The sequence below is a fragment of the Narcine bancroftii genome, chromosome 2 (assembly GCF_036971445.1).
Source record: "Narcine bancroftii isolate sNarBan1 chromosome 2, sNarBan1.hap1, whole genome shotgun sequence".
Taxonomy (NCBI): Eukaryota; Metazoa; Chordata; class Chondrichthyes; order Torpediniformes; family Narcinidae; genus Narcine; species Narcine bancroftii.
Genome location: NC_091470.1, coordinates 184,547,801 through 184,574,377, shown reverse-complemented (window position 1 = coordinate 184,574,377; position 26,577 = coordinate 184,547,801). Strand labels below are relative to the sequence as shown.

Genomic DNA, 26,577 nt, shown 5'->3' with positions numbered 1-26,577 from the left:
AGAACTCCCTTTCCTGAAGCTTATTTTGCTTCATTGTTAATCCAGGCCTGATGAGGAGCGTTTGACAGCTCCTTGGAATTTAGGAGAGGGTTGGTGGGGGGGTGGGGGGGATCCTCATTGAAACATTTTGAATGTTGAAAGGTGCAGACAGAGTAGATGTGGAAAGGTTGTTTCCCACGGCCCAGGACAAGAGGACACAACCTTGGGACTGAAAGGTTTCCGCTCAGGGCAGAGATGCGGAGGAATTTTTTGAGCCAGAGGGCGGTGAATCTGTGGGATTTGTCGCCACGGGCAGTGGCAGAGGCTGGGTCAGTGGGTGCGTTTAAGACAGAAGCCTTTTATACAGCGTTTGAAAGCCGAGTTTGATCCACCAAGCTTAGGAAGTTGCAGCAAAGGTTTATTGGACGGGTCACGTATACGGCAGTAATACAGTGTTAAAAAGGGCCAGAGATTCTTGTTTGGCCAGAGCATCAAGGGTTATGGGGAGAAGGCCGGGCAGCGGGGCCAAGTGGGGAAATGGATCCGCTCATGAATTGAATTGCAGGGGTAGACTCGATGGGATGAATGGCCCATTTCTGCTCCAGTGTCTCATAGCCTGATGCAGTTAATTGTACTCTACCCCCTGGGGTTTCTCCCTCAAGGCTTGGCTGACTGATCCTCCTTCTCTCCAATGCAGACGGACACAACAAGACCAGGCAGCACCTCACCCCCGTCCCCCTCACTCCTAATCAGCTGCATCCACGGAAAGTGTCACCCAAGGAAGGTAAGTGGATTCTGCCTGGGGTAAAGGCCTGAGGCATCCCCTCCCCTTCCTCGAAGTCTGGGAGGTTGCAGTTAGAATCAGTGCAGGCCCTGCTGAAGGTTCTTCTTACTATCATGTAATAGCACATCAATGCAGTGAAAAACCCTGGTATTCGGCACCTGTGATAGGTGCTGGATAATCAAATTTTCTGGTTGCTTGAGACTCACTTTTACTCTGCCTACTGCATTAAGAGTAAAGACAAAAATACTACATTGTACTTACACTGAACGAACTTCACTCGCACGAATATATTAACCGCAAAAAAGCCCATGATTTTCAGTCACATTTTAAAATTAAATTATTAAATTAGACGTCAGCACGGTGACAGGCCAATTCGACCCTACAAGTCCATGCCACCCCATTAACCTACGCCCCGGTATGTTTTTGAACAGTGGGAGGAAACTGGAGCCCTCCCCCGCCCGGGGAAAACCCACGCAGACACAAGGAGAGTGTACAAACTCTTTACAGACAGCGCGGGACCCCAGTCTCGGCCACTGGCGCTGTGCTAACTTCGATGTCTCTTCAAAAACATTTAGCTTTCGCTGCATCTGAAGACTCCTTCCTGTTCGGTAGGAAGGGAAAAGTTTGGCGGTTTCAAAGAATAGAGGCTCTGGATACAGGATGAGCGGGGAAATAATCTTTATTGAGACACACATAAGAGATAACACCTCTCAATCTCCACAACACAGTCATATTGGACTTAACATGATCGATACCAGTAACTGGTCGCTCTCCCACAAACACAATACAAATCAGTCACATCGGATCGATACTAGAAACTGTTTTTACAAGCTTATCACCATCAAGTAGTACAGTAAGCTACCCACCTGGGCATGGCTCAGATGCTATCTACAACTACAATGGTGTACAACAGCCCCGCTCCCTATGTACTGCACACCTTACCAGCGACCCCGCCATCTTGGGTGCAGACCTCCGCGGTTGCAGGATGTTCAAAAACAGGCCGTTTAATCTGGTCCTGTCACGAAACGGTACTAGATACAGATCAGAACTCAACCACCCCACCACACTCCCACCCCCACTCTCTCCCTCCCACGCACAACTGGGTGTCAGTGTGGACAGAGGCCAACACGATGTGAGGGAAGAGAGATGGGAGAGAGGGTGGAATGCAGAAGAGAAGGGGGTGGGGGCAAGGGAGAGAGAGTGAGGGACAGGGAGGGAGAGGGGGATGAGGGAGAGTAAGGGTTGGAGAGAGGGAGCAAGGAGAGATGGGGCGAGGGAGGGGAGAGAGAATGACAGATGGAGTGAGGGAGCGGGAGAGAGAGGATAATGGAGAGGAGAGAGTGAGGGACGGAGAGAGAGGATAATGGAGAGGAGAGAGTGAGGGATGGAGAGAGAGGATAATGGAGAGGAGAGAGTGAGGGATGGAGAGAGGGAAGGGGAAAGGGATAGAAAGTAGGGTGAGGAACAGCAGGATGGAATGAGGAAGAGTGTTATATGAAGTGAATAGAGAATCGGAATGCAGATGAGAGATGGAGAGAGAGAGGAGGGGAAGGAATGATGGAGAGAGGGAGAGGGGCAAATGGAAAGATGAAGCAAGACCTTCCATCTCTTTTCGACCTCCTGCCCCCCTTCATTCGGACAAGTGAGAGGTGTTGCATTTTGGAAGGCCAAACCAAGGTAGAACATACACGGTAAGCGGTGGGGCAGTGAGGAGCGTGGTGGAACAGTATTCTCTAGGAATACAGAGACATAATTCCCTGAAAGTGGCGTCACAGGTGGATGGGGTTGGAAAGAAATGTTTTGGCACATTGGCCATAAATCAAAGTATTGAGTACAGGATTTGGGATGTTATGGTAAAGTTGTATAAATTTGGAGGATTGTGTGCAGTTTTGGTCACCAAACTACAGGAAAGAGATCAATAAGTTAGAAAGAGTGCAGAGAAAATTTACTAGGACGTTGCCAGGACTTCAGGGACTGAGTTACAGGGAAAAGGTTAGACAGGTTAGGACTTTATTCCCTGGAGTGTAGAAGAATGAGGGGAGATTTGATAGAGGTATTTAGGATTATGAGGGGGATGGACAGAATGAGGATAGGTGAGATACAAGCCAGAAGAGAATGGTTAAGGGTGAAAGGGGAGCACTTTAGGGGGAACATGAGGGGGGAGCTTCTTCACACAGAGAGTGGTGGGATGAGCTGCCATCAGACGCGGGCCCGATCGTCCGTTTTAAGGATCGATTGGATAGATACATGGATGGGAGAGGCTTGAAGGGTTATGGAATGGGACTAGGGAGATGACTCTTGGCACAGGCCGTATAGCCTGTTTTCTGTGCAGTAGTGGCGCCTCACAGTTTGGCGGGCAGCAACCTCCTTTGAAGAAGACCGCAGAGCCCACCTCACTGACAAAAGGCAAAGGAGGAAAAACCCAACACCCAACCCCAACCAACCAATTTTCCCCTGCAGCCGCTGCAACCGTGTCTGCCTGTCCCGCATCGGACTTGTCAGCCACAAACGAGCCTGCAGCTGACGTGGACTTTTACCCCCTCCATAAATCTTCGTCCGCGAAGCCAAGCCAAAGAAAAAAGAAAGTGTTCTATGAAAGCAGCAGCAGCAACTAAAACAATAGCGCTTGCTTGTGCAGACGAAGACGTGGGATTCGAAGCGTCGCTGTCTTTGGGTCATAACGACAGCTCTGACCAGAGGTTCAAGAAGTAAATGATCGTCGAGCTTTGACCTCATGGGTTCCTTGATCCACGTCACCTGGGCTTATGGAAAATGCATTTGTTAGTACTAATGACAGGGATATTTTTATTAAAAAAAACAAATTTCTGTTGAAACACTGGACAAAAATTTTATGGACAGTCATTAAGGTGTTACCCCCTCTGATGGTGCTGCCCGGTGCGGTCCGATCCCCCCCTAGTGATGCCAGTGAGAATTACATCCTTCCTTTCATATTCTAATACTCTTGAAATGAATGCTAATACTGTAAAGAAAAACCTGTTATCCAGAATTCAAACAACTGGCAAAAAAAAAGTTGCGGAAAATAAGTACGAGCATAAATTGGCGTCACCCGCCGCTAGTTTGCCAACCCACATAATTCGCAACCTCAAGCAACCGGAAAAGTTTGCTTATCCAGCATCTACCAATGCCCACTGGTGCCGGAGACTGGGGGTTTCACTTTAGGGTAAATTTTCAGGAATGCAGCACGAGGATCCCCTTGCCCCTCTGATTTTTTTGGACTTTAGTAAATTGTCTCCTTATTCCTTCTCCATACATTGGGTTCCATCTGTTACCTCTTTGCCCAATATGCTCAAGGCTCTCTACAGACTCCCTCTACCCTATCCACCCTTCCCCCTGTCTTGGCATTATCTGCAAACTTGATCTCCAAGCCATCGATTCTGGGGGAGTGGTGGGGGGGGGACCCTCATAGTCGAACCTTGAAAGGCCTGGACAGATTAGATGCGGCAAAGTTGTTTTCCCATGGCAGGGGAGTCCAGGACAAGAGGATGCAACTTCAGGATTAAAGGGTGCCTATTTAAAAACAGAGATGTGGAGGAACGTCTTCGGCCAGAGAGCGGTGAACCTTTGGAAGTGGCTGCCACAGGCGGTGCAGAGGTCAGGGTCATTGGGTATGTTAAAGGCAGAGATTGATGGGTATCTGAATAGTCAGGGTTTCAAAGAGGAGAAGGCAGGGGTGGGGAGAAGGGCGTTCAGCTCATGATGGAATGGTGGAGAAGATCCAATGGGCCAAATGGCCTACTTCTGCTCCTTTAGCCTCTGGTCATGCAGCGGACCCATCCCCTGTGGAACACCACAGGTCCCAGTGACTGAGACAACTAATGGCAGGTGGCGTTGCACCCAGCTGAAATCAAAAATTTTAAATGTTCATTTTAGATGTACAGTTCCCTCTAATTTTTAGTCATCAAATTAAGTTTTGCAATTTTTTTTTCCCTGTGTCAAGCGCTCTGAATGCCTATGCAATTCACTAAGTTATATTTATTCATTGATTTTGGTAGTTCGCCTTCAGTGCGCACGATTTCCTTTGTGTGCTGGTTGCAAACCGTGTGTGCAGCTGAGAGGGAACAGTGGGAACACAAGTCGGTGCCACCCAATTTACAGTCAATTAACCTACACCCACCCTGGCATGGTTTGATTTACTCTGTCTGCCCCCCTCATAATTTTAAATAACTTTATCAAATCTCCCCTCATTCTTTCACGCTCCAGGGAATAAAGTCCTCACCTGTTTAACCTTTTCCCTGTAACTCGGTTCTTGAAGTCCGGGCAACGTCCTAATAAATCTTCTCTGCTCTCTTTCAATTGTATTGACATCTTTCCTGTCGTTAGGTCATCAAAACTGCACACAGTGCTCCAAACATGGCCTTACCAATGTCTTATACAACTTTACCATAACGTCCTAACTCCTGTGCTCAATATTTATGAAGACCAAGATACAAAAAAAAAGCTCTCTTTACAATCCTATCCGCCTGTGATGCTTCTTTCATGGAATTGTGTATTGGTATACCGAGGCCCAACTGCTCTACCGCCCTTCATAACAAGTACATGAGCAAAGAGTTGTGCAGGACCATCCCTGGAGTATCGTGTGCAGTTTTGGTCCCCAGGTTTGAGGAGGGACCTTCTTGCTATTGAGGGAGTGCAGCATAGGTTCATGAGGTTAATTCCAGAGATGGTGGGGCCATCATCTGTTGAAAGATTGGAGCGACTGGGCTTGTAGACATTGGAGTTTAGAAGGACGAGAGGAAAAACTGATTGAAACAGGTAAGAGTATTAAGGGATTGGACACGCTAGAGACAGGAGACATGTTCCTGATGTTAGGGAAGTCCAGAACCAGAGGCCACAGTTTAAGACAAAGGGGGTGGACTCGAGAGAGCCAGTGGATGTGGTGTATTTGGATTTCCAGAAGGCCTTTGATAAGGTCCCGCACAGGAGGCTAGTGGGCAAAATCAAGGAGCATGGTATTGGGGGTAGGGTGCCGACATGAATAGAAAATTGATTAAGAAATAGGAAACAGAGGGTTGGGATAAACAGGTCATTTTCAGGATGGCAGGATGTGATGAGTGGGGTACCACAGAGTTCAGTGTTGGGTCCTCAGTTGTTTATCATTTACGTAAATGATTTGGGTGAAGGGATTATTAACAACATGAGCAAATTTGCAGATGACATTAAACTGGGTGGTGGTGTAAAGGAGGAGGAGGATGTCAGGAAAATGCAGAGGGGCCTGGACAGGCTGGGGGAGGGGGCGGAGGAATGGAAGATGAAGTCCAATGTAAGCAAGTGTGAGGTTATCCATTTTGGAGGCAGTAATGAGAGAGCAGAATATTATTTAAATGGAATCAGGCTAGGGAGTGGGGTAATGCAAAGGGATCTGGGTGGACTCATACACCAGTCACTGAAAGCTAGCCTGCAGATTCAGCAAGCTATGAAGAGGGCAAATGGCATGTAAGCTTTCATAAAGAGGGGATTGGAGTATAGGAGCAGAGATGCCCTCCTGCAGTTGTACAGGGCCCTGGTGAGAACTCACCTGGAATACTGCATCCAGTTCTGGTCCCCAAATTTGAGGAAGGACATCCTCGCTATAGAGTGAGCACAGCGCAGATTTACAAGGTTGGTTCCCAGGATGGCAGGATTGTCCTACACTGAAAGACTGGGCTTATATGCGATGGAGCTTAGAAGGATGAGGGGAGACATGTTTGAGGTATACAACATTATCAAGGGGCTAGACAGGTTGAATTCGGATTACATGTTCCCAATGTTGGGATAGTCTAGGACTAGAGGGCATAGTTTAAGAATACAGGGAAGGCCATTTAGGACAGAGATGAGGAGAATTTTTTTTACCCAGAAAAGTGTGGATCTGTGGACTGTTTTATCACAGAGAATGGTAGGGGCAGATTCGCTGGATATATTCAAAAGGGAGTTAGATAAGGCTTTTGTGGGCAGGGGAGTTAAGGGTTATGGGGATAAGGCAAGGAATGGGTACTGACAGAGAATGATCTGAACAATGGTGGCGTGGCTCGATGGGCCAATGGGCTGACTCCAGCACCTACTGTCTATTGCCTACAGTAAGGGGTAGGTCATTTAGAATGGAGTTGAGGAAGAAGTTTTTCACCCAGAGAGTCGTGCATCTGTGGACCCTCAGATGGCAGAGGAGGCCTCAAGAAAGAGTTAGATGGAGCTCTTAACGATAGCGGTCAAGGGATATGGGCAGAAGGCAGGAACAGGAGGACTGATTGTGGATGATCAGGTCCGCAGGGCCTGCACCTATTGCCTATTGCCCTCATTGCCCGACCATTCACCGTGCTCGTTTTTTCTTGGTTTGCCCTTCCAAAAGGGAGCACCTCTCACTTGTCGGCGTTAAATGCCACTTGCCCTTTTCTCCAGCCCCATCTTTCCGGCTGCTGCAGATCCCTCTGCGGACTTCGCAAACCTTCCTTGCTGTCCACAATGACCCCCATCTTAGTGCTGCCTGCAAACCCTGCTGCCACGTTTCCACCCAGATGGCAAACAACAGAAGTTCCCCAGCACCAATCCCTGCTGCCCACCGCTCGTCACAGGCCTCCAGTCTGAGAAGCAGTAGTAGGAAGGCCGATATGCCAAAAGCTGTCTTCTGCCTGATATTATTGTGATATAACACTCCAGAACGTTCAATATTGTACACAATTACCTTCTGCCTGCCCCAAGGATCAACTTTAGTGTTCCTCAATGGCCTTTACAACTCGAGAGAAGCAGCAGAGTTCCTTCTGAGTCTCCGAGTGCGAAGAGGAGATCAACTTATATAACAACCACCAATTATTGCCATGGTTTGGTCTGACCCCCAACAATCATGAGGGCAGAAGAACGATAACAAATTCAAACCCATATATCTCGTACACGGGTTCCAATCTTTAACAAATAATGAATAATTATTACGTAGATTATACGTTATCTTTTCCAATGAGATACAAGACCTCATTTCCAAATGCCACCGTTGACCATGGAAACCACCTGCTGTCGAGCAACATTCTGCAAGCACCAGGCGAATGAGTCAAGATGAGCCCTGGGGAGATAGATTCTGCTGGGGTAGGGAGGGGGTTTCTGCCAGGGAGAATCCACTGCGCCCTTCTTCCAAACGCCACGGATTAATCTCGAGCTGAGCCGGCAGCCATCATTAAAGAGGAACTGGCGTAGCAGCAGTCCCCATCTCCGTAGGATGCGGCAGAGCAGCACAGGCCCTTGATGTATTCCTATCCATCAAAATGAAGCCCTTTGATACACACTATCAACAACTCCAAAGTCTGAGTGAGGAATGACAGGCTTTAATACACATTTGATTTCGGTGGGGACCAACTCCAGGGGCACGAATGGTTGGAAGGGGGCAGAGAGGTCGACCTTTATGGCCGGGTCACGGGGAGGGGATTAGCAGTCATATCACCTCACCCTTCCTACCTTGTGAACCTCTCCTTTCATCCGTGCGCCTGTCTCAGAATCTCTTAAATACACCGAGTGTTCCAGCTCCACCACCACCCCTGCATTCCAGGCCTCCACAACTTAGCTCTGGACATCTCCCCTAAACGTCCCTCCCTTCACTTTGTACAGATGTCCTCCGGTGTTTGCTGCTCCCGTCCTGGGACAAAGGCACCCTGGCCGTCCACCTTAGATTCTTGTCAGCCACCTCTCAACCTTCTCTGATTCAATGGGAAAAGCTCCAGCTCTGTTTCCTTTGCCCATTATTTTCAAATCCAGGCTGCATACTGGTCAATCTCCTCTGCACCCTCTCCATTAGCTTCCACGTCCTTCCTGCAATGAGGAGCAGAACTGAACACAGTACTCCGAGCATGGGCTGACCAGAGATTTGTAGAGCTGCAACATGATCTCATAACTCTTGAACTCAATCCCCCAACGGATGAAGCCCAGCGTCCCATTGGCCTTCATGAATATCCTATCAACTACACAGCAACCTCAAGAGATGTATAGATTTGGACCCCCAAGGTACCCCCATTCCTCCACACTGGAATACATCCAGAGTGAAGCCACAAATGATGAAACATTGGAGGCTTCACTGAGGCGGAGGCCCAGATTCCCAGAGTTACTGGGAATGTCGATACAATGGGATGTGGGAACATCCAGTGAGATTCTGTCCCATGTACAAGACCTCAGTGGACTGGGGGATGGCTTGTGTCTCATGCCGAGAGTAATTTTCAGATCAGTGAAATTTGGTTAAATTAATTAGTATTGTCTTGATTAATTGTGGATTAAAAGTTTAAATTTAGACGTACAGCGCGGTAAACAGGACACTTCGGCCCACGAACCCATGCCACCCAATTATACCCAACTGACATACAACACGGGTACATTTTTGATAGGGCAGAAGGAAACTGGAGAGCCTGGAGGAAACTCATGCAGACACAGGGAGAATGTACAAACTCCTTATAGACAGCACGGGATTCGAACCTAAGTCGCTAACGCTGGAAGAGCGTTGCACAAACCAATACTCTGAGCTTGCCGCCCCTAAACTAACAATGTCCCCCCCTACACTAACACTGTCCCCTCTACTAACTGTACCTCCTCTACACCAACCATATCACCCCTACACTAACCGTGTCCCTGAGACTAACTATCTCCCTACACTAACCGTGTCTCCCTACACCAACTGTGTCCCCCCCTACACTAACCATGTACCCCTACACTAACTGTGTCTCCCAACACCAACCTACCCCCTCTGCACCGTGTCCTACTACACTAACCGTGTCTCCCAACACCAACCTCACCCCTCTACACCAACCGTGTCCCACTACACTAACCGTGTCTCCCAACACCAACCTAACCCCTCTACACCAACCGTGTCCCCCCTACAGTAACTGTGTCTCCCCTACACTAAACATGGCCCCCCCTACATTAACCGTATCTCCCTACACCAACCTACCCCCTCTACACTAACCATGTCCCCGCAACACTAACCGTGTCTCCCTACACCAACTGTGTCCCCCCTACACTAACCATGGCCCCCCAACATTAACCGTGTCTCCCTACACCAACCGTAACCCCTCTCCACCAACCGTGTACCCCCCTACAATAACCGTGTCTCCACTACACTAACCATGTACCCACTACACTAACTGTGTCCCTGACACTAACCATGTCTCCCTACACTAACCGTGTCCCCTACACTAACCGTGACTCCCTCTACACTAAACTTATCCCCTCTACACTAACCATGTCCCATACACTCACCGTGACTCCCTCTATACTAAACCTATCCCCCTTTACACTAACCGTGTTCCCTACACTAACTGTGTTCTCCTACACTAACCATGTCCCCAACACCAACCGTCCCACTACACTAACTGTGTCCCCTACACTAACCATATCCCCTTCTTCACTAACTGTATCCCCCTCTACACAAACCGTGTCCCCTACACTAACCGTGTCTCCCTACACCAACCGTGCCCCCCTACACTAACTGTGTCCCCTACACTAATCGTATCCCCTCTTCACTAACTATATCCCCCTCTACACTAAATGTGATCCCCTCTACTAACTTTATCCCCCTCTACACTAACCGTCCCGCTACACTAACTGTATTTGCCTCTACTCTAACCGTGGCACCCTCTACACTAACCTTATCCCCCTCTACACTAAGTGTGTACCCCCTACACTAACCGTGTCTCCCTACACCAACCGTGCCACCCTACACTAACTGTGTCCCCTACACTAATCGTATCCCCTCTTCACTAACTATATCCCCCTCTACACTAAATGTGATCCCCTCTACTAACTTTATCCCCCTCTACACTAACCGTCCCGCTACACTAACTGTATTTGCCTCTACTCTAACCGTGGCACCCTCTACACTAACCTTATCCCCCTCTACACTAAGTGTGTACCCCCTACACTAACCGTGTCTCCCTACACCAACCGTCCCCCCTACACTAACGGTGGTCTCCTAAACCAACTGTGTCCCATCTACACTAACCGTGTCCCTCTTCACTAACCGTGGCTCCCAACACCAACCTACCCCCTCTACACCAACCGTGTCTCCCACACTAACCATGTCCCCCCTAAACTAACCATGTCTGTCTACACAAACTGTGTCCCCCTACACTAACCATGTACCCCCTACACAAACCGTGACTCCCTACACTAACTGTGCCCCTCTACACTAACCGACTCCGCTACACTAACCATGTCCCCTACACTAACTGTGTCCCATTACACTACCTTGACCCCTTACACTAACTGTCCCCCTACACCAACCGAGTCCCCTACACTAACTATGCCCCCATACACTACCCATATCCACCTCTTCACTAACCGTATCACCCTCTATACTAACCGTGTCCCCTTTACACTAACTGTGTCCCCTACACTAACCGTATCCCCCTCTACACTAACTGTGTCCCCTTACACTAACCGTGACCCTACAAGAACTGTATCCCCCCTCTTCACTTTGTATCCCTCTACACTAAATGTGACCCCCTCTACAATAACCTTATCCCCCTCTACACTAACCGACCCGCTACACTAACTGTATTTGCCTCTACTCTAACTGTGGCACCCTCTACACTAACCTTATCATCCTCTACACTAACTGTGTCCCCCCTACACTAACCGTGTCTCCCTACACCAACCTCCCCCCATACACTAACGGTGGTCTCCTACACCAACTGTGTCCCCCCTACACTAACCGTGTCCCCTTCACTAACCGTGTCTCCCAACACCAACATATCCCCTCTACACCAACCGTGTCTCCCACACTAACCGTGTCTCCCTACACCAACCGTGTCCCCCCTACATTAACCGTGTCTCCCTACATCAACCATAGCCAGTCTCTCCACCAACAGTGTTCCCCCTACAGTAACTGTGTCTCCCCTACACTAACTGTGTCCCCCCTATATTAACTGTGTCTCCCTACGCCAACCGTCCCCCCTACACTAACGGTGGTCTCCTAAACCAACTGTGTCCCACCTACACTAACCGTGTCCCTCTTCACTAACCGTGTCTCCCAACACCAACCTACCCCCTCTACACCAACCGTGTCTCCCACACTAACCATATCCCCCCCTAAACTATCCGTGTCTCCCTACACAAACTGTGTCCCCCTACACTAACCATGTACCCCCTACACAAACCGTGACTCCCTACACTAACTGTGCCCCACTACACTAACCGACTCCGCTACACTAACCACGTCCTCTACACTAACTGTGTCCCATTACACTACCTTGACCCCTTACACTAACTGTGCCCACCTACACCAACCGAGTCCCCTACACTAACTATGTCCCCATACACTACCCATATCCACCTCTTCACTAACCGTATCACCCTCTATGCTAACCGTGTCCCCTTTACACTAACTGTGTCCCCTACACTAACCGTATCCCCCTCTACACTAACTGCGTCCCCTACACTAACCGTGTCCCCTACACTAACTGTGTCCCCTACACTAACCGTATCCACTCTACATCAACTGTGTCCCTTTAAACTAACCGTGTCCCCTACAAGAACTGTATCCCCCTCTTCACTAACTGTATCCCCCTCTACACTAAATGTGACACCCTCTACACTAACCTTATGCCCCTCTACACTAACCGTCCCGCTACACTAATTGTATTTGCCTCTACTCTAACTGTGGCACCCTCTACACTAACCTTATCACCCTCTACACTAACTGTGTCCCCCCTACACTAACCGTGTCTCCCTACACCAACCTCCCCCCCTACACTAACGGTGGTCTCCTACACCAACCGTGTCCCCCCTACATTAACCGTGTCTCCCAACATCAACCATAGCCAGTCTCTCCACCAACAATGTTCCCCCAACAGTAACTGTGTCTCCCCTAAACTAACTGTGTCCCCTCTATATTAACCGTGTCTCCCTACACCAACCGTATCCGCTCTCCATCAACCATGTCCCCCCCACAATAACTGTATCGCCCCTACACTAACCGTGTCCCCTATACTAACTGTGTCTGCCTATACCAACCGTGTCCACTACACTAACCATGTACCCCCTAAACTAACCGTGCCTCCCTACACAAACTGTGTACGCCTACACTAACCATGTACCCTCTACACTAACCGTGTCCCCTACACAACCATATCCCCCTCTACACTAACCGTGTCCCCCCTACAATAACCGTGACTCCCTACACCAACTGTGTCCCCCTACACTAACTGTATCCCCCTATTCAGTAACAATATCCCCCCTACACTAAGCATGACCCCCTACACCAACTGTATCCCAATCTACACTAACCGTGTTCTCCTACACTAACCATGTCCGCTACACCAACAATGTCCCCCTACACTAACCGTGTCCCCCACACTAATCGTATCCCCTCTTCACTAACTGTACCTCCTCTACACTAAATGTGACCCCTTCTACACTAACCTTATCCCCCTCTACACGAACCGTGTTTGCCTCTACTCTAACCATGGCGCCCTCTGCACTAACCTTATACCCTTCTACACTAACCGTGTCGCCTCTACACTAACCGTGACCCCTACACTAACTGTGTCTCGCTACACCAACCGTCACCCCTACACTAAACGTGTTCTCCTACACTAACCGTGTCCCCTACACTAACCGCATTCCCTACACAAACTGTGTCCCCTACAGTAACCGCATTCCCTACACTAACTGTGTCCCTTACACTACCCGTGACTCCCCTGCACTAACCGTGTCCTCCCTTCACTGTGTTCCTCCAACACTAACTGTATCCCCTTCACTTACCTTGTCCCCCACACACTAACCATGTCTCCTCTACACTAAATGTGTCCCTTCTACACTAACCATGTCCCCGACAGTAACTGTCTCCCTAAACTAATTGTGTCCCCTACACAAACTGTGTCCCCTACACTAACCATATCCCTCTCTACACTAACCATATCCCCTACACTATCCATGTCTCCCTACACAAACTGTGTCCCCTACACTAACCGCATTCCCTACACTAACTGTGTCCCTTACACTACCCTTGACTCCCCTACACTAACCGTGTCCTCCCTTCACTGTGTTCCTCCTACACTAACCGTATCCCCTTCACTTACCTTGTCCCCATACACTAACCATGTCTCCTCTACACTAAACGTGTCCCCTCTACACTAACCATGTCCCCGACAGTAACTGTCTCCCTAAACTAATTGTGTCCCCTACACAAACTGTGTCCCCTGCACTAACCATATCCCTCTCTACACTAACCATGTCCCCTACACTAACCGTATAACCCCTCTACATTAACCGTGTCTCCCTACACCAACTGTGTCCCCTTCACTAACCGTGTCTCCAACACTAACTGTATCCCCTTATTAACTAACCATATCACCCTCTACCTAACCGTGTCCCATACACTAACTATGTCCCCTACACTAACATTATTCCCCTCTACACTAACCATGTCCCCTACATTAACCGTGTCCCCCTACACTAACCGTATTGCCTCTACACTAACCGTTGCCCCCTCTACACTAACCATGTCTCCCGACACTAACCATGTCCTCTATACTAACTGTGTCCCTTAACACTACCTTGACCCCTTACACTAAATGTGTCCCCTAAACTAACCGTGTCCCCCTACACTAACCGTCACTCCCGCTACACTAAATCGTAACCCCCTCGACACTAAATCGTGTCCTCCTACACTAACTGTATCCCACTATTCACTAACCATATCCCCTCTAGACTAACCGTGTCCACTACACTTACAGTGTCCCCAACAATAACTGTATACCCCTCTACAATAACCGTGTCCTCCTACACTAACTGTGTCCCCTACATTAACCGTGTCTCCATCTGCACTAAACCTATCCCCTTTACACTAACTGACCCACTACACTACCCGTATTTGCCTCTACTCTAAGAGTGGCACCCTCTACACTAACATTATCCCCCTCTACACTAACTTTGTCTCCCCTTACACTAACCGTGAACCCTACACTAACCGTGTCCCCATTACATCAACTGTGTCCCCTACACTAACCGTGTCCCATTTACATCAACTGTATCCCCTACACTAACCGTGTCGCCCTACACTAACCGTATCCCCCTCTTCACTAACTGTATCCCACTCGACACTAAATGTGACCCAGTCTACACTAACCTTATCCCCCTCTACACTAACCGTCCCGCTACACTAACCGTATTTGCCTCTACTCTAACCGTGGCACCCTCTACACTAACCTTATCCACCTCTACACTAACTGTGTCCCCCCTACACTAACCGTGTCTCCCTACACCAACGGTGTCCCCCCTACATTAACCGTGTCTCCCTACATCAAGCATAGCTCCTCTCCACCAACCATGTCCCCCCCTACAGTAACTGTTTCTCCCATACACTAACTGTGTCCCCCCTATATTAACCATGTCTCCCTACACCAACCCTACCCCCTCTCCACCAACCATGTCACCCCTACAATAACCATGTCTCCCCTACACTAACCATTTCCCCACTACGCTAACCATGTCCCTGACACTAACCATGTCTCCCTAAACTAACTGTGTCCCCTACACTAATGGTGTCTGTCTACACCAACCGTGTCCCCTACACTAACCATGTACCCCCTACACTAACCGTCTCTCCCTAGACTAACCGTGTCCCCTCTACACTAACCATTTCCGCTACACTAACCATGTCCCCTATACTAACTGTGTCCTGTTACAATACCTTGACCCCTTACACTAACCATGTCCCCCTACAATAACCGTGACTCCCTACACCCACTGTGTCCCCTACACTAATTGTAGCCCCCTATTCACTAACCATATCCCCCTCTACACTAAGCGTGTCCCCTACATTTACTGTATCCCCATCTACACTAACCGTGTTCACCTACACTAACCATGTCCCCTACACTAACCGTGTCACCTGCACTAACTGTGTCCCCATACACTAACCATACCCCACTCTTCACTACCCGTATCGCCCTCTACACTAACCACGTCCCCACTACACTAACTGTTTCCCCTACACTAACCATGTTCTCCTACACCAACCGTGTCCCCCTACACTAACCGTGTCCCTTACACTAAACGTGTCCCCTACAGTAACCATATCCCCACTACATCAACTGTGTCCCCCTACACTAACCATGTCCCCCTCTTCACTAACCGTCCCACTACACTAACCGTATTTGCCTCTACTCTAACCGTGTCCCCCTCTGTATTAACCTTATCCTCCTTTACACTAACTATGTCCCCACTACACTAACCGTTCCCCCTACACTAACCATGTCCCCTACACTAACTGTGTCACCTGCACTAACTGTGTCCCCATACACTAACCATATCCCCCTCTCACTAACCATATCGCCCTCTACACTAACCACATACCCGCTACACTAACTGTTTCCCCTACACTTACCATGTTCTCCTACACCAACCGTGTCCCCCTACACTAACCGTGTCCCTTACACTAAACGTGTCCCCTACACTAACCATATCCCCTCTACATCAACTGTGTCCCCCTACACTAACCGTGTCCCCCTCTTCACTAACCGTCCCGCTACACTAACCGTATTTGCCCTACTCTAACCGTGGCCCCCTCTGCATTAACCTTATCCCCCTCTACACTAACTATGTCCCCCCTACACTAACCGTTCCCCCTACACTAACCATATTCTCCAACACCAACCGTGTCACCCCTACACTAATTGTGTCTCCCTACACCAACTGTCCCCCCTACATTAACCGTGTCTCCCGACACCATCCGTACCCCCTGTCCACCAACCGTGTCCCTCTTACACTAACCGTGTCCCCCCTACACTAACCGCATCCCCTACACTCACCTTGTCTCCCACACACTAACCATGTCCCCGACACTAACTGTCTCCCTACACTAATTGTGTTTCCCTACACTAACCTTGTCTCCCTACACCAACCCTGTCCCCTTACACTAACCGTGACCCCCTACACTAACTGTGTCCCCTACATCAACCATATCCCTCTCTACACTATCCATGTCCCCTACACTAACCATATACCTCTCTACACTAACCGTGTCCCATATTCTAACCATATCCCCCTCAACTCTAACCATATCCTCCTCTAAACTAACTGTAGCACTATACTAACCGTGTCCTCCTACACTAACCGTGTCGCCCAACTCTAACGGTGACTCCCACTACACTAAACATATCCCCATCTACACTAACAATGTCTCCCTACACCAACCATGTCCCCTACAACAACCGTGGCCCTTACACTAACCGTATCGCCTCTACATCAACTGTGTCCCCTTACACTAATACACGTATCCCCCTCTTGACTAACTGTTTCCCCCTCTATACTAACCATCCCGATACACTAACCGTGTCTCCCTACACCAAACGTGTCCCCTACGCTAACCATGTCCCCTACACTAACCGTATCCCCTCAACATCAACTGTGTCCCCTACACTAACCGTGTCCCCCTACACTAACCATATGCCCCTCTTCACTAACTGTATCGCCCTCTACACTAAATGTGACCCCGTCAACACTAACCTTATCCCCCTCTACACTAACCATGTCCCCCTACACTAACCGTATCCCCCTCTACACTAACCGTGTCTCCCTTCACCAACCGTGTCCCCCTACACTGACCGTGACCCCTACACTAACCGTGTCCCCTTTACATCAACTGTGTCCCCTACACTAACCATGTCCCCTTTACATCAACTGTATCCCCTACACTAACCGTGTCCCCCTACACTAACCGTATCCCCCTTTTCACTAACTGTATCCCCCTCTACACTAAATGTGACCCAGTCTACACTAACCTTATCCCCCTCTACACTAACTGTCCCGCTACACCAACCTTATTTGCCTCTACTCTAACCATGGCCCCCTCTGCACTAATTTTATCCCCCTCTACACTAACCGTGACCCCCTACACTAACCGTCCCCTCTACACCAACCATGTCCCCTCTACAATAACCATGTCTCCCCTACACTAACCATGTCCCCTCTACACTAACTTGTCCCTGTCACTAACCGTGTCTCCCCAACACTAACCATGTCCCTGACACTAAGCATGTCTTCCTACACTAACCATGCCCGTACTCTAACCGCATCCCCTACACTAACCGCATCCCTTACACGAACCGTGACCCCCTACACTAACTGTGTCCCCTACACTAACCATATCCCTCTCTACACTAACCATGTCCCCTACACTAACCATATACCTCTCTCCACTAACCGTGTCCCATACTCTAACCATATCCCCCTCAACTCTAACCATATCCTCCTCTAAACTAACTGTACAACTATACTAACCATGTCCTCCTACACTAACCGTGTCGCCCAACTCTAACAGTGACTCCCTCTACACTAAACATATCCCCATCTACACTAACCATGTCTCCCTACACCAACCGTGTCCCCCTACACTAACATTGTCCCCTACACTAATCGTATCCCCTCTTCACTAACTGTATCCCACTCTACACTAAATGTGACCCCCTCTATACTAACCTTATCCCCCTCTACATTAACCGTCCCCTCTACACCAACCATGTCCCCTCTACAATAACCATGTCTCCCCTACACTAACCATGTCCCCTCTACACTAACTGTGTCCCTGACACTAACCGTGTCTCCCTACACTAACCATGTCCCCCCTAAACTAACCATGTGTCCTACACAAATTGTGTCCCTACACTAACTATGTACTCCCTACACTAATCGTGTCTCCCATACACTAACCATGACTCCCTCTACACTCAACTTATCCCCTCTACACTAACCGTGTCCCTAAACTTACTGTGTCTCCCTACACTAACCGTGACTCCTTCTGCACTAAACCTATCCCCTCTACACTAACCATGTCCCCTACACGAATTGTGTTCTCCTACACTAACCATGTACCCTACACTAACCGTGTCCCCCTACATGAACCGTATCCCCCTCTTCACTAACTGTATCCCCCTCTACATTAAATGTGACCCCCTCTACACTAACCTAATCCCCCTCTACACTAACCGACCCACTACACTACCCGTATTTGCCTCTACTTTAACAGTGGCACCCTCTACACCAACATTATCCCCTCTGCACTAACTGTGTCTCTCCAACACTAACCGTGTCTCCCTACACCAACCGTGTCCCCCCTACAGTAACTATGTCTCCCCTACGCTAATGGGGTCCCCCCTATATTAACCATGTCTCCCTACACCAACCATACCCTCTCCACCAACCATGTTACCCCTACAATAACCGTGAATCCCTAACACAACAATGTCACCTCTACACTAACCGTGTCCCCTACACTAACTGTGCCTGCCTACACCAACCGTGACCCTACACTAATCATGTCCCCCCTAAACTAACCGTGTCTCCCTATACCAACTGTGCCCCCTCTCCACCAACCATGTCCCCACTACAATAACCGTGTCTCCCCAACACTAACCATGTCCCTGACACTAACCATGTCTCCCTACACTAACCGTGCCCCTACACTAACCGCATCCCCTACACTAACCGCATCCCTTACACTAACCGTGTCCCCCTACACAACCATATCCTGCCTTAAGTGTGTCCCCCCTACATGAACCATATCCCATTCACTAATCTTGTCCCCCACACACTAACCGTCTCCCCTACACGAACCATGTCCCCTCTTCACTAACTATGCCCCGACATTAACTGTCTCCCTACACTAACCGTGTCCCTTACACTAACTATGACCCCCTTTACACTAACCGTATCCCCTCTACACTAACCTTATCTCCTTCTGCACTAACTGAACCCCCTACACTAACCATGTCCTCCTACATTAACCGTGTCCCCTATAATAACCGTGACTCCATCTTCACTAAACTTATCCCCCTCCACACTAACCGTCCTCCTAACTAACCGTATCCCCCCTCTACACTACCGTGTTTTCCTACACCAACTGTGTCCCCCTACACTAACTGCGACTCCCTCTACACTAATCCCCTCTACACTAACCGTGTCCCATACACGAACCGTGACCCCCTACACTAACTGTGTCCCCTACACTAACCATATCCCTCTCTACACTAACCGTGTCCCCTACACGAACCATATACCTCTCTACACTAACCGTGTCCCATACTCTAACCATATCCCCCTCAACTCTAACCATATCCTCCTCTAAACTAACTATACACCTATACTAACCATGTCCTCCGACACTAACCGTGTCGCCCAACTCTAACAGTGACTCCCTCTGCACTAAACATATCCCCATCTACACTAGCCATGTCTCCCTACACCAACCATGTCCCCTACACTAACCGTGGCCCCTACACTAACCATATGTCCTTCTGCACTAACTGAACCCCCTACACTAACCATGTCCTCCTACATTAACCGTGTCCCCTACAATAACCGTGACTCCATCTTCACTAAACTTATCCCCCTCTACACTAACCGTCCTCCTAACTAACCGTATCCCCCCTCTACACTACCGTGTTTTCCTACACCAACTGTGTCCCCCTACACAAACTGCGACTTCTTCTACACTAATCCCCTCAACACTAACCATGTCCCCCTAGAATAACCGTAACTCCCTACACCCACTGTATCCCCCTACAATAACTGTATCCACCTATTCACTAACCATATCCCCTCTACACTAAGCATGTCCCCTACATTTACTGTATCCCCATCTGCACAAACCGTATTCTCCTACACTAATCATGTCCCCTACACTAACCGTGTCCCCTACACTAAACATATCCCCCTCTTCACTAACTGTATCCCCCTCTATACTAACCATCCCGATACACTAACCGTGTCTCCCTACACCAGACATGTCCCCTACGCTAACCATGTCCTCTACACTAACCGTATCCCCTCAACATCAACTGTGTCCCCTACACTAACTGTGTCCCCCTACACTAACCGTATGCCCCTCTTCACTAACTGTATCGCCCTCTACACTAAATGTGACCCCGTCAACACTAACCTTATCCCCCTCTTACACTAACCGTGTCCCCCCTACACTAACCGCATCCCCTACACTCACCTTGTCTCCCACACACTAACCATGTCCCCGACACTAACTGTCTCCCTACACTAATTGTGTTTCCCTACACTAACCTTGTCTCCCTACACCAACCCTGTCCCCTTACACTAACCGTGACCCCCTACACTAACTGTGTCCCCTACATCAACCATATCCCTCTCTACACTATCCATGTCCCCTACACTAACCATATACCTCTCTACACTAACCGTGTCCCATATTCTAACCATATCCCCCTCAACTCTAACCATATCCTCCTCTAAACTAACTGTAGCACTATACTAACCGTGTCCTCCTACACTAACCGTGTCGCCCAACTCTAACGGTGACTCCCACTACACTAAACATATCCCCATCTACACTAACAATGTCTCCCTACACCAACCATGTCCCCTACAACAACCGTGGCCCTTACACTAACCGTATCGCCTCTACATCAACTGTGTCCCCTTACACTAATACACGTATCCCCCTCTTGACTAACTGTTTCCCCCTCTATACTAACCATCCCGATACACTAACCGTGTCTCCCTACACCAAACGTGTCCCCTACGCTAACCATGTCCCCTACACTAACCGTATCCCCTCAACATCAACTGTGTCCCCTACACTAACCGTGTCCCCCTACACTAACCATATGCCCCTCTTCACTAACTGTATCGCCCTCTACACTAAATGTGACCCCGTCAACACTAACCTTATCCCCCTCTACACTAACCATGTCCCCCTACACTAACCGTATCCCCCTCTACACTAACCGTGTCTCCCTTCACCAACCGTGTCCCCCTACACTGACCGTGACCCCTACACTAACCGTGTCCCCTTTACATCAACTGTGTCCCCTACACTAACCATGTCCCCTTTACATCAACTGTATCCCCTACACTAACCGTGTCCCCCTACACTAACCGTATCCCCCTTTTCACTAACTGTATCCCCCTCTACACTAAATGTGACCCAGTCTACACTAACCTTATCCCCCTCTACACTAACTGTCCCGCTACACCAACCTTATTTGCCTCTACTCTAACCATGGCCCCCTCTGCACTAATTTTATCCCCCTCTACACTAACCGTGACCCCCTACACTAACCGTCCCCTCTACACCAACCATGTCCCCTCTACAATAACCATGTCTCCCCTACACTAACCATGTCCCCTCTACACTAACTTGTCCCTGTCACTAACCGTGTCTCCCCAACACTAACCATGTCCCTGACACTAAGCATGTCTTCCTACACTAACCATGCCCGTACTCTAACCGCATCCCCTACACTAACCGCATCCCTTACACGAACCGTGACCCCCTACACTAACTGTGTCCCCTACACTAACCATATCCCTCTCTACACTAACCATGTCCCCTACACTAACCATATACCTCTCTCCACTAACCGTGTCCCATACTCTAACCATATCCCCCTCAACTCTAACCATATCCTCCTCTAAACTAACTGTACAACTATACTAACCATGTCCTCCTACACTAACCGTGTCGCCCAACTCTAACAGTGACTCCCTCTACACTAAACATATCCCCATCTACACTAACCATGTCTCCCTACACCAACCGTGTCCCCCTACACTAACATTGTCCCCTACACTAATCGTATCCCCTCTTCACTAACTGTATCCCACTCTACACTAAATGTGACCCCCTCTATACTAACCTTATCCCCCTCTACATTAACCGTCCCCTCTACACCAACCATGTCCCCTCTACAATAACCATGTCTCCCCTACACTAACCATGTCCCCTCTACACTAACTGTGTCCCTGACACTAACCGTGTCTCCCTACACTAACCATGTCCCCCCTAAACTAACCATGTGTCCTACACAAATTGTGTCCCTACACTAACTATGTACTCCCTACACTAATCGTGTCTCCCATACACTAACCATGACTCCCTCTACACTCAACTTATCCCCTCTACACTAACCGTGTCCCTAAACTTACTGTGTCTCCCTACACTAACCGTGACTCCTTCTGCACTAAACCTATCCCCTCTACACTAACCATGTCCCCTACACGAATTGTGTTCTCCTACACTAACCATGTACCCTACACTAACCGTGTCCCCCTACATGAACCGTATCCCCCTCTTCACTAACTGTATCCCCCTCTACATTAAATGTGACCCCCTCTACACTAACCTAATCCCCCTCTACACTAACCGACCCACTACACTACCCGTATTTGCCTCTACTTTAACAGTGGCACCCTCTACACCAACATTATCCCCTCTGCACTAACTGTGTCTCTCCAACACTAACCGTGTCTCCCTACACCAACCGTGTCCCCCCTACAGTAACTATGTCTCCCCTACGCTAATGGGGTCCCCCCTATATTAACCATGTCTCCCTACACCAACCATACCCTCTCCACCAACCATGTTACCCCTACAATAACCGTGAATCCCTAACACAACAATGTCACCTCTACACTAACCGTGTCCCCTACACTAACTGTGCCTGCCTACACCAACCGTGACCCTACACTAATCATGTCCCCCCTAAACTAACCGTGTCTCCCTATACCAACTGTGCCCCCTCTCCACCAACCATGTCCCCACTACAATAACCGTGTCTCCCCAACACTAACCATGTCCCTGACACTAACCATGTCTCCCTACACTAACCGTGCCCCTACACTAACCGCATCCCCTACACTAACCGCATCCCTTACACTAACCGTGTCCCCCTACACAACCATATCCTGCCTTAAGTGTGTCCCCCCTACATGAACCATATCCCATTCACTAATCTTGTCCCCCACACACTAACCGTCTCCCCTACACGAACCATGTCCCCTCTTCACTAACTATGCCCCGACATTAACTGTCTCCCTACACTAACCGTGTCCCTTACACTAACTATGACCCCCTTTACACTAACCGTATCCCCTCTACACTAACCTTATCTCCTTCTGCACTAACTGAACCCCCTACACTAACCATGTCCTCCTACATTAACCGTGTCCCCTATAATAACCGTGACTCCATCTTCACTAAACTTATCCCCCTCCACACTAACCGTCCTCCTAACTAACCGTATCCCCCCTCTACACTACCGTGTTTTCCTACACCAACTGTGTCCCCCTACACTAACTGCGACTCCCTCTACACTAATCCCCTCTACACTAACCGTGTCCCATACACGAACCGTGACCCCCTACACTAACTGTGTCCCCTACACTAACCATATCCCTCTCTACACTAACCGTGTCCCCTACACTAACCATATACCTCTCTACACTAACCGTGTCCCATACTCTAACCATATCCCCCTCAACTCTAACCATATCCTCCTCTAAACTAACTATACACCTATACTAACCATGTCCTCCGACACTAACCGTGTCGCCCAACTCTAACAGTGACTCCCTCTGCACTAAACATATCCCCATCTACACTAGCCATGTCTCCCTACACCAACCATGTCCCCTACACTAACCGTGGCCCCTACACTAACCATATGTCCTTCTGCACTAACTGAACCCCCTACACTAACCATGTCCTCCTACATTAACCGTGTCCCCTACAATAACCGTGACTCCATCTTCACTAAACTTATCCCCCTCTACACTAACCGTCCTCCTAACTAACCGTATCCCCCCTCTACACTACCGTGTTTTCCTACACCAACTGTGTCCCCCTACACAAACTGCGACTTCTTCTACACTAATCCCCTCAACACTAACCATGTCCCCCTAGAATAACCGTAACTCCCTACACCCACTGTATCCCCCTACAATAACTGTATCCACCTATTCACTAACCATATCCCCTCTACACTAAGCATGTCCCCTACATTTACTGTATCCCCATCTGCACAAACCGTATTCTCCTACACTAATCATGTCCCCTACACTAACCGTGTCCCCTACACTAAACATATCCCCCTCTTCACTAACTGTATCCCCCTCTATACTAACCATCCCGATACACTAACCGTGTCTCCCTACACCAGACATGTCCCCTACGCTAACCATGTCCTCTACACTAACCGTATCCCCTCAACATCAACTGTGTCCCCTACACTAACTGTGTCCCCCTACACTAACCGTATGCCCCTCTTCACTAACTGTATCGCCCTCTACACTAAATGTGACCCCGTCAACACTAACCTTATCCCCCTCTACACTAACCATGTCCCCCTACACTAACCGTATCCCCCTCTACACTAACCGTGTCTCCCTTCACCAACCGTGTCCCCCTACACTGACCGTGACCCCTACACTAACCATGTCCCCTTTACATCAACTTGTCCCCTACACTAACCATGTCCTCTTTACATCAACTGTATCCCCTACACTAACCGTGTCCTCCTACACTAACCGTATCCCCTTCTTCACTAACTGTATCCCCCTCTACACTAAATGTGACCCAGTCTACACTAACCTTATCCCCCTCTACACTAACCATCCCGCTACACTAACCTTATTTGCCTCTACTCTAACCATGGCCCACTCTGCACTAATTTTATCCCCCACTACACTAACCGTGTCCCCCCTACACTAACCGTCCCCTCTACAACAACCATGTCCCCTCTACAATAACCATGTCTCCCCTTCACTAACCATGTCCCCTCTACACTAACTTGTCTCTGACACTAACCGTGTCTCCCTACACCAAACGTGTCCCCTACACTAACCATGTCCCCCCTAAACTAACCATGTGTCCCTACACAAATTGTGTCCCCTACATTAACTATGTACCCCCTATACTAATCGTGCCTCCCATACACTAACCATGACTCCTTCTGCACTAAACCTATCCCCTCTACACTAACCATGTCCCCTACACGAATTGTGTTCTCCTACACTAACCATGTACCCTACACTAACCGTGTCCCCCTAAATGAACCGTATCCCCCTCATCACTAACTGTATCCCCCTCTACATTAAATGTGACCCCCTCTACATTAACCTTATCCCCCTCTACACTAACCGACCCACTACACCACCCGTATTTGCCTCTACTTTAACAGTGGCACCCTCTACACCAACATTATCCCCTCTGCACTAACTGTGTCTCTCCAACACTAACCGTGTCTCCCTACACCAACCGTGTCCCCCCTACATTAACCGTGTCTCCCTAAATCAACCGTAGCCCCTCTCACCCAACCGTGTCCCCCCTACAGTAACTATGTCTCCCCTACCCTAAAGGGGTCCCCCCTATATTAACCATGTCTCCCTACACCAACCATACCCTCTCCACCAACCATGTTACCCCTACAATAACCGTGTATCCCTAACACAACAATGTCACCTCTACACTAACCGTGTCCCTGGCACTAACCATGTCTCCCTACACTAACCGTGTCCCCTACACTAACTGTGCCTGCCTACACCAACCGTGACCCTACACTAATCATGTCCCCCCTAAACTAACCGTGTCTCCCTATACCAACCGTGCCCCCTCTCCACCAACCATGTCCCCACTACAATAACCGTGTCTCCCCAACACTAACCATGTCCCTGACACTAACCATGTCTCCCTACACTAACCGTGCCCCTACACTAACCGCATCCCCTACACTAACCGCATCCCTTACACTAACCGTGTCCCCCTACACAACCATATCCTGCCTTAACTGTGTCCCCCCTACATGAACCGTATCCCATTCACTAATCTTGTCCCCCACACACTAACCGTCTCCCCTACACGAACCATGTCCCCTCTTCACTAACTATGCCCGGACATTAACTGTCTCCCTACACTAACCGTGTCCCTTACACTAACTGTGACCCCCTTTACACTAACCGTATCCCCTCTACACTAACCTTATCTCCTTCTGCACAAACTGAACCCCCTACACGAACCATGTCCCCTCTTCACTAACTATGCC

The 26,577-nt window shown here is 49.1% G+C and overlaps 1 protein-coding gene across 1 annotated transcript in view; it reads left to right on the top strand.

The window, feature by feature from the left end:
* The window catches only part of LOC138752543 (lymphotoxin-alpha-like), a 71,063-nt gene that overhangs the window by 20,926 nt on the left and 23,560 nt on the right, over window positions 1-26,577 (top strand). The window contains exon 3 of the mRNA XM_069915341.1: window positions 677-763. Within this exon, the coding sequence (XP_069771442.1) occupies window positions 677-763 (87 nt within the window). The remainder of the gene's footprint in view (window positions 1-676; window positions 764-26,577) is intronic.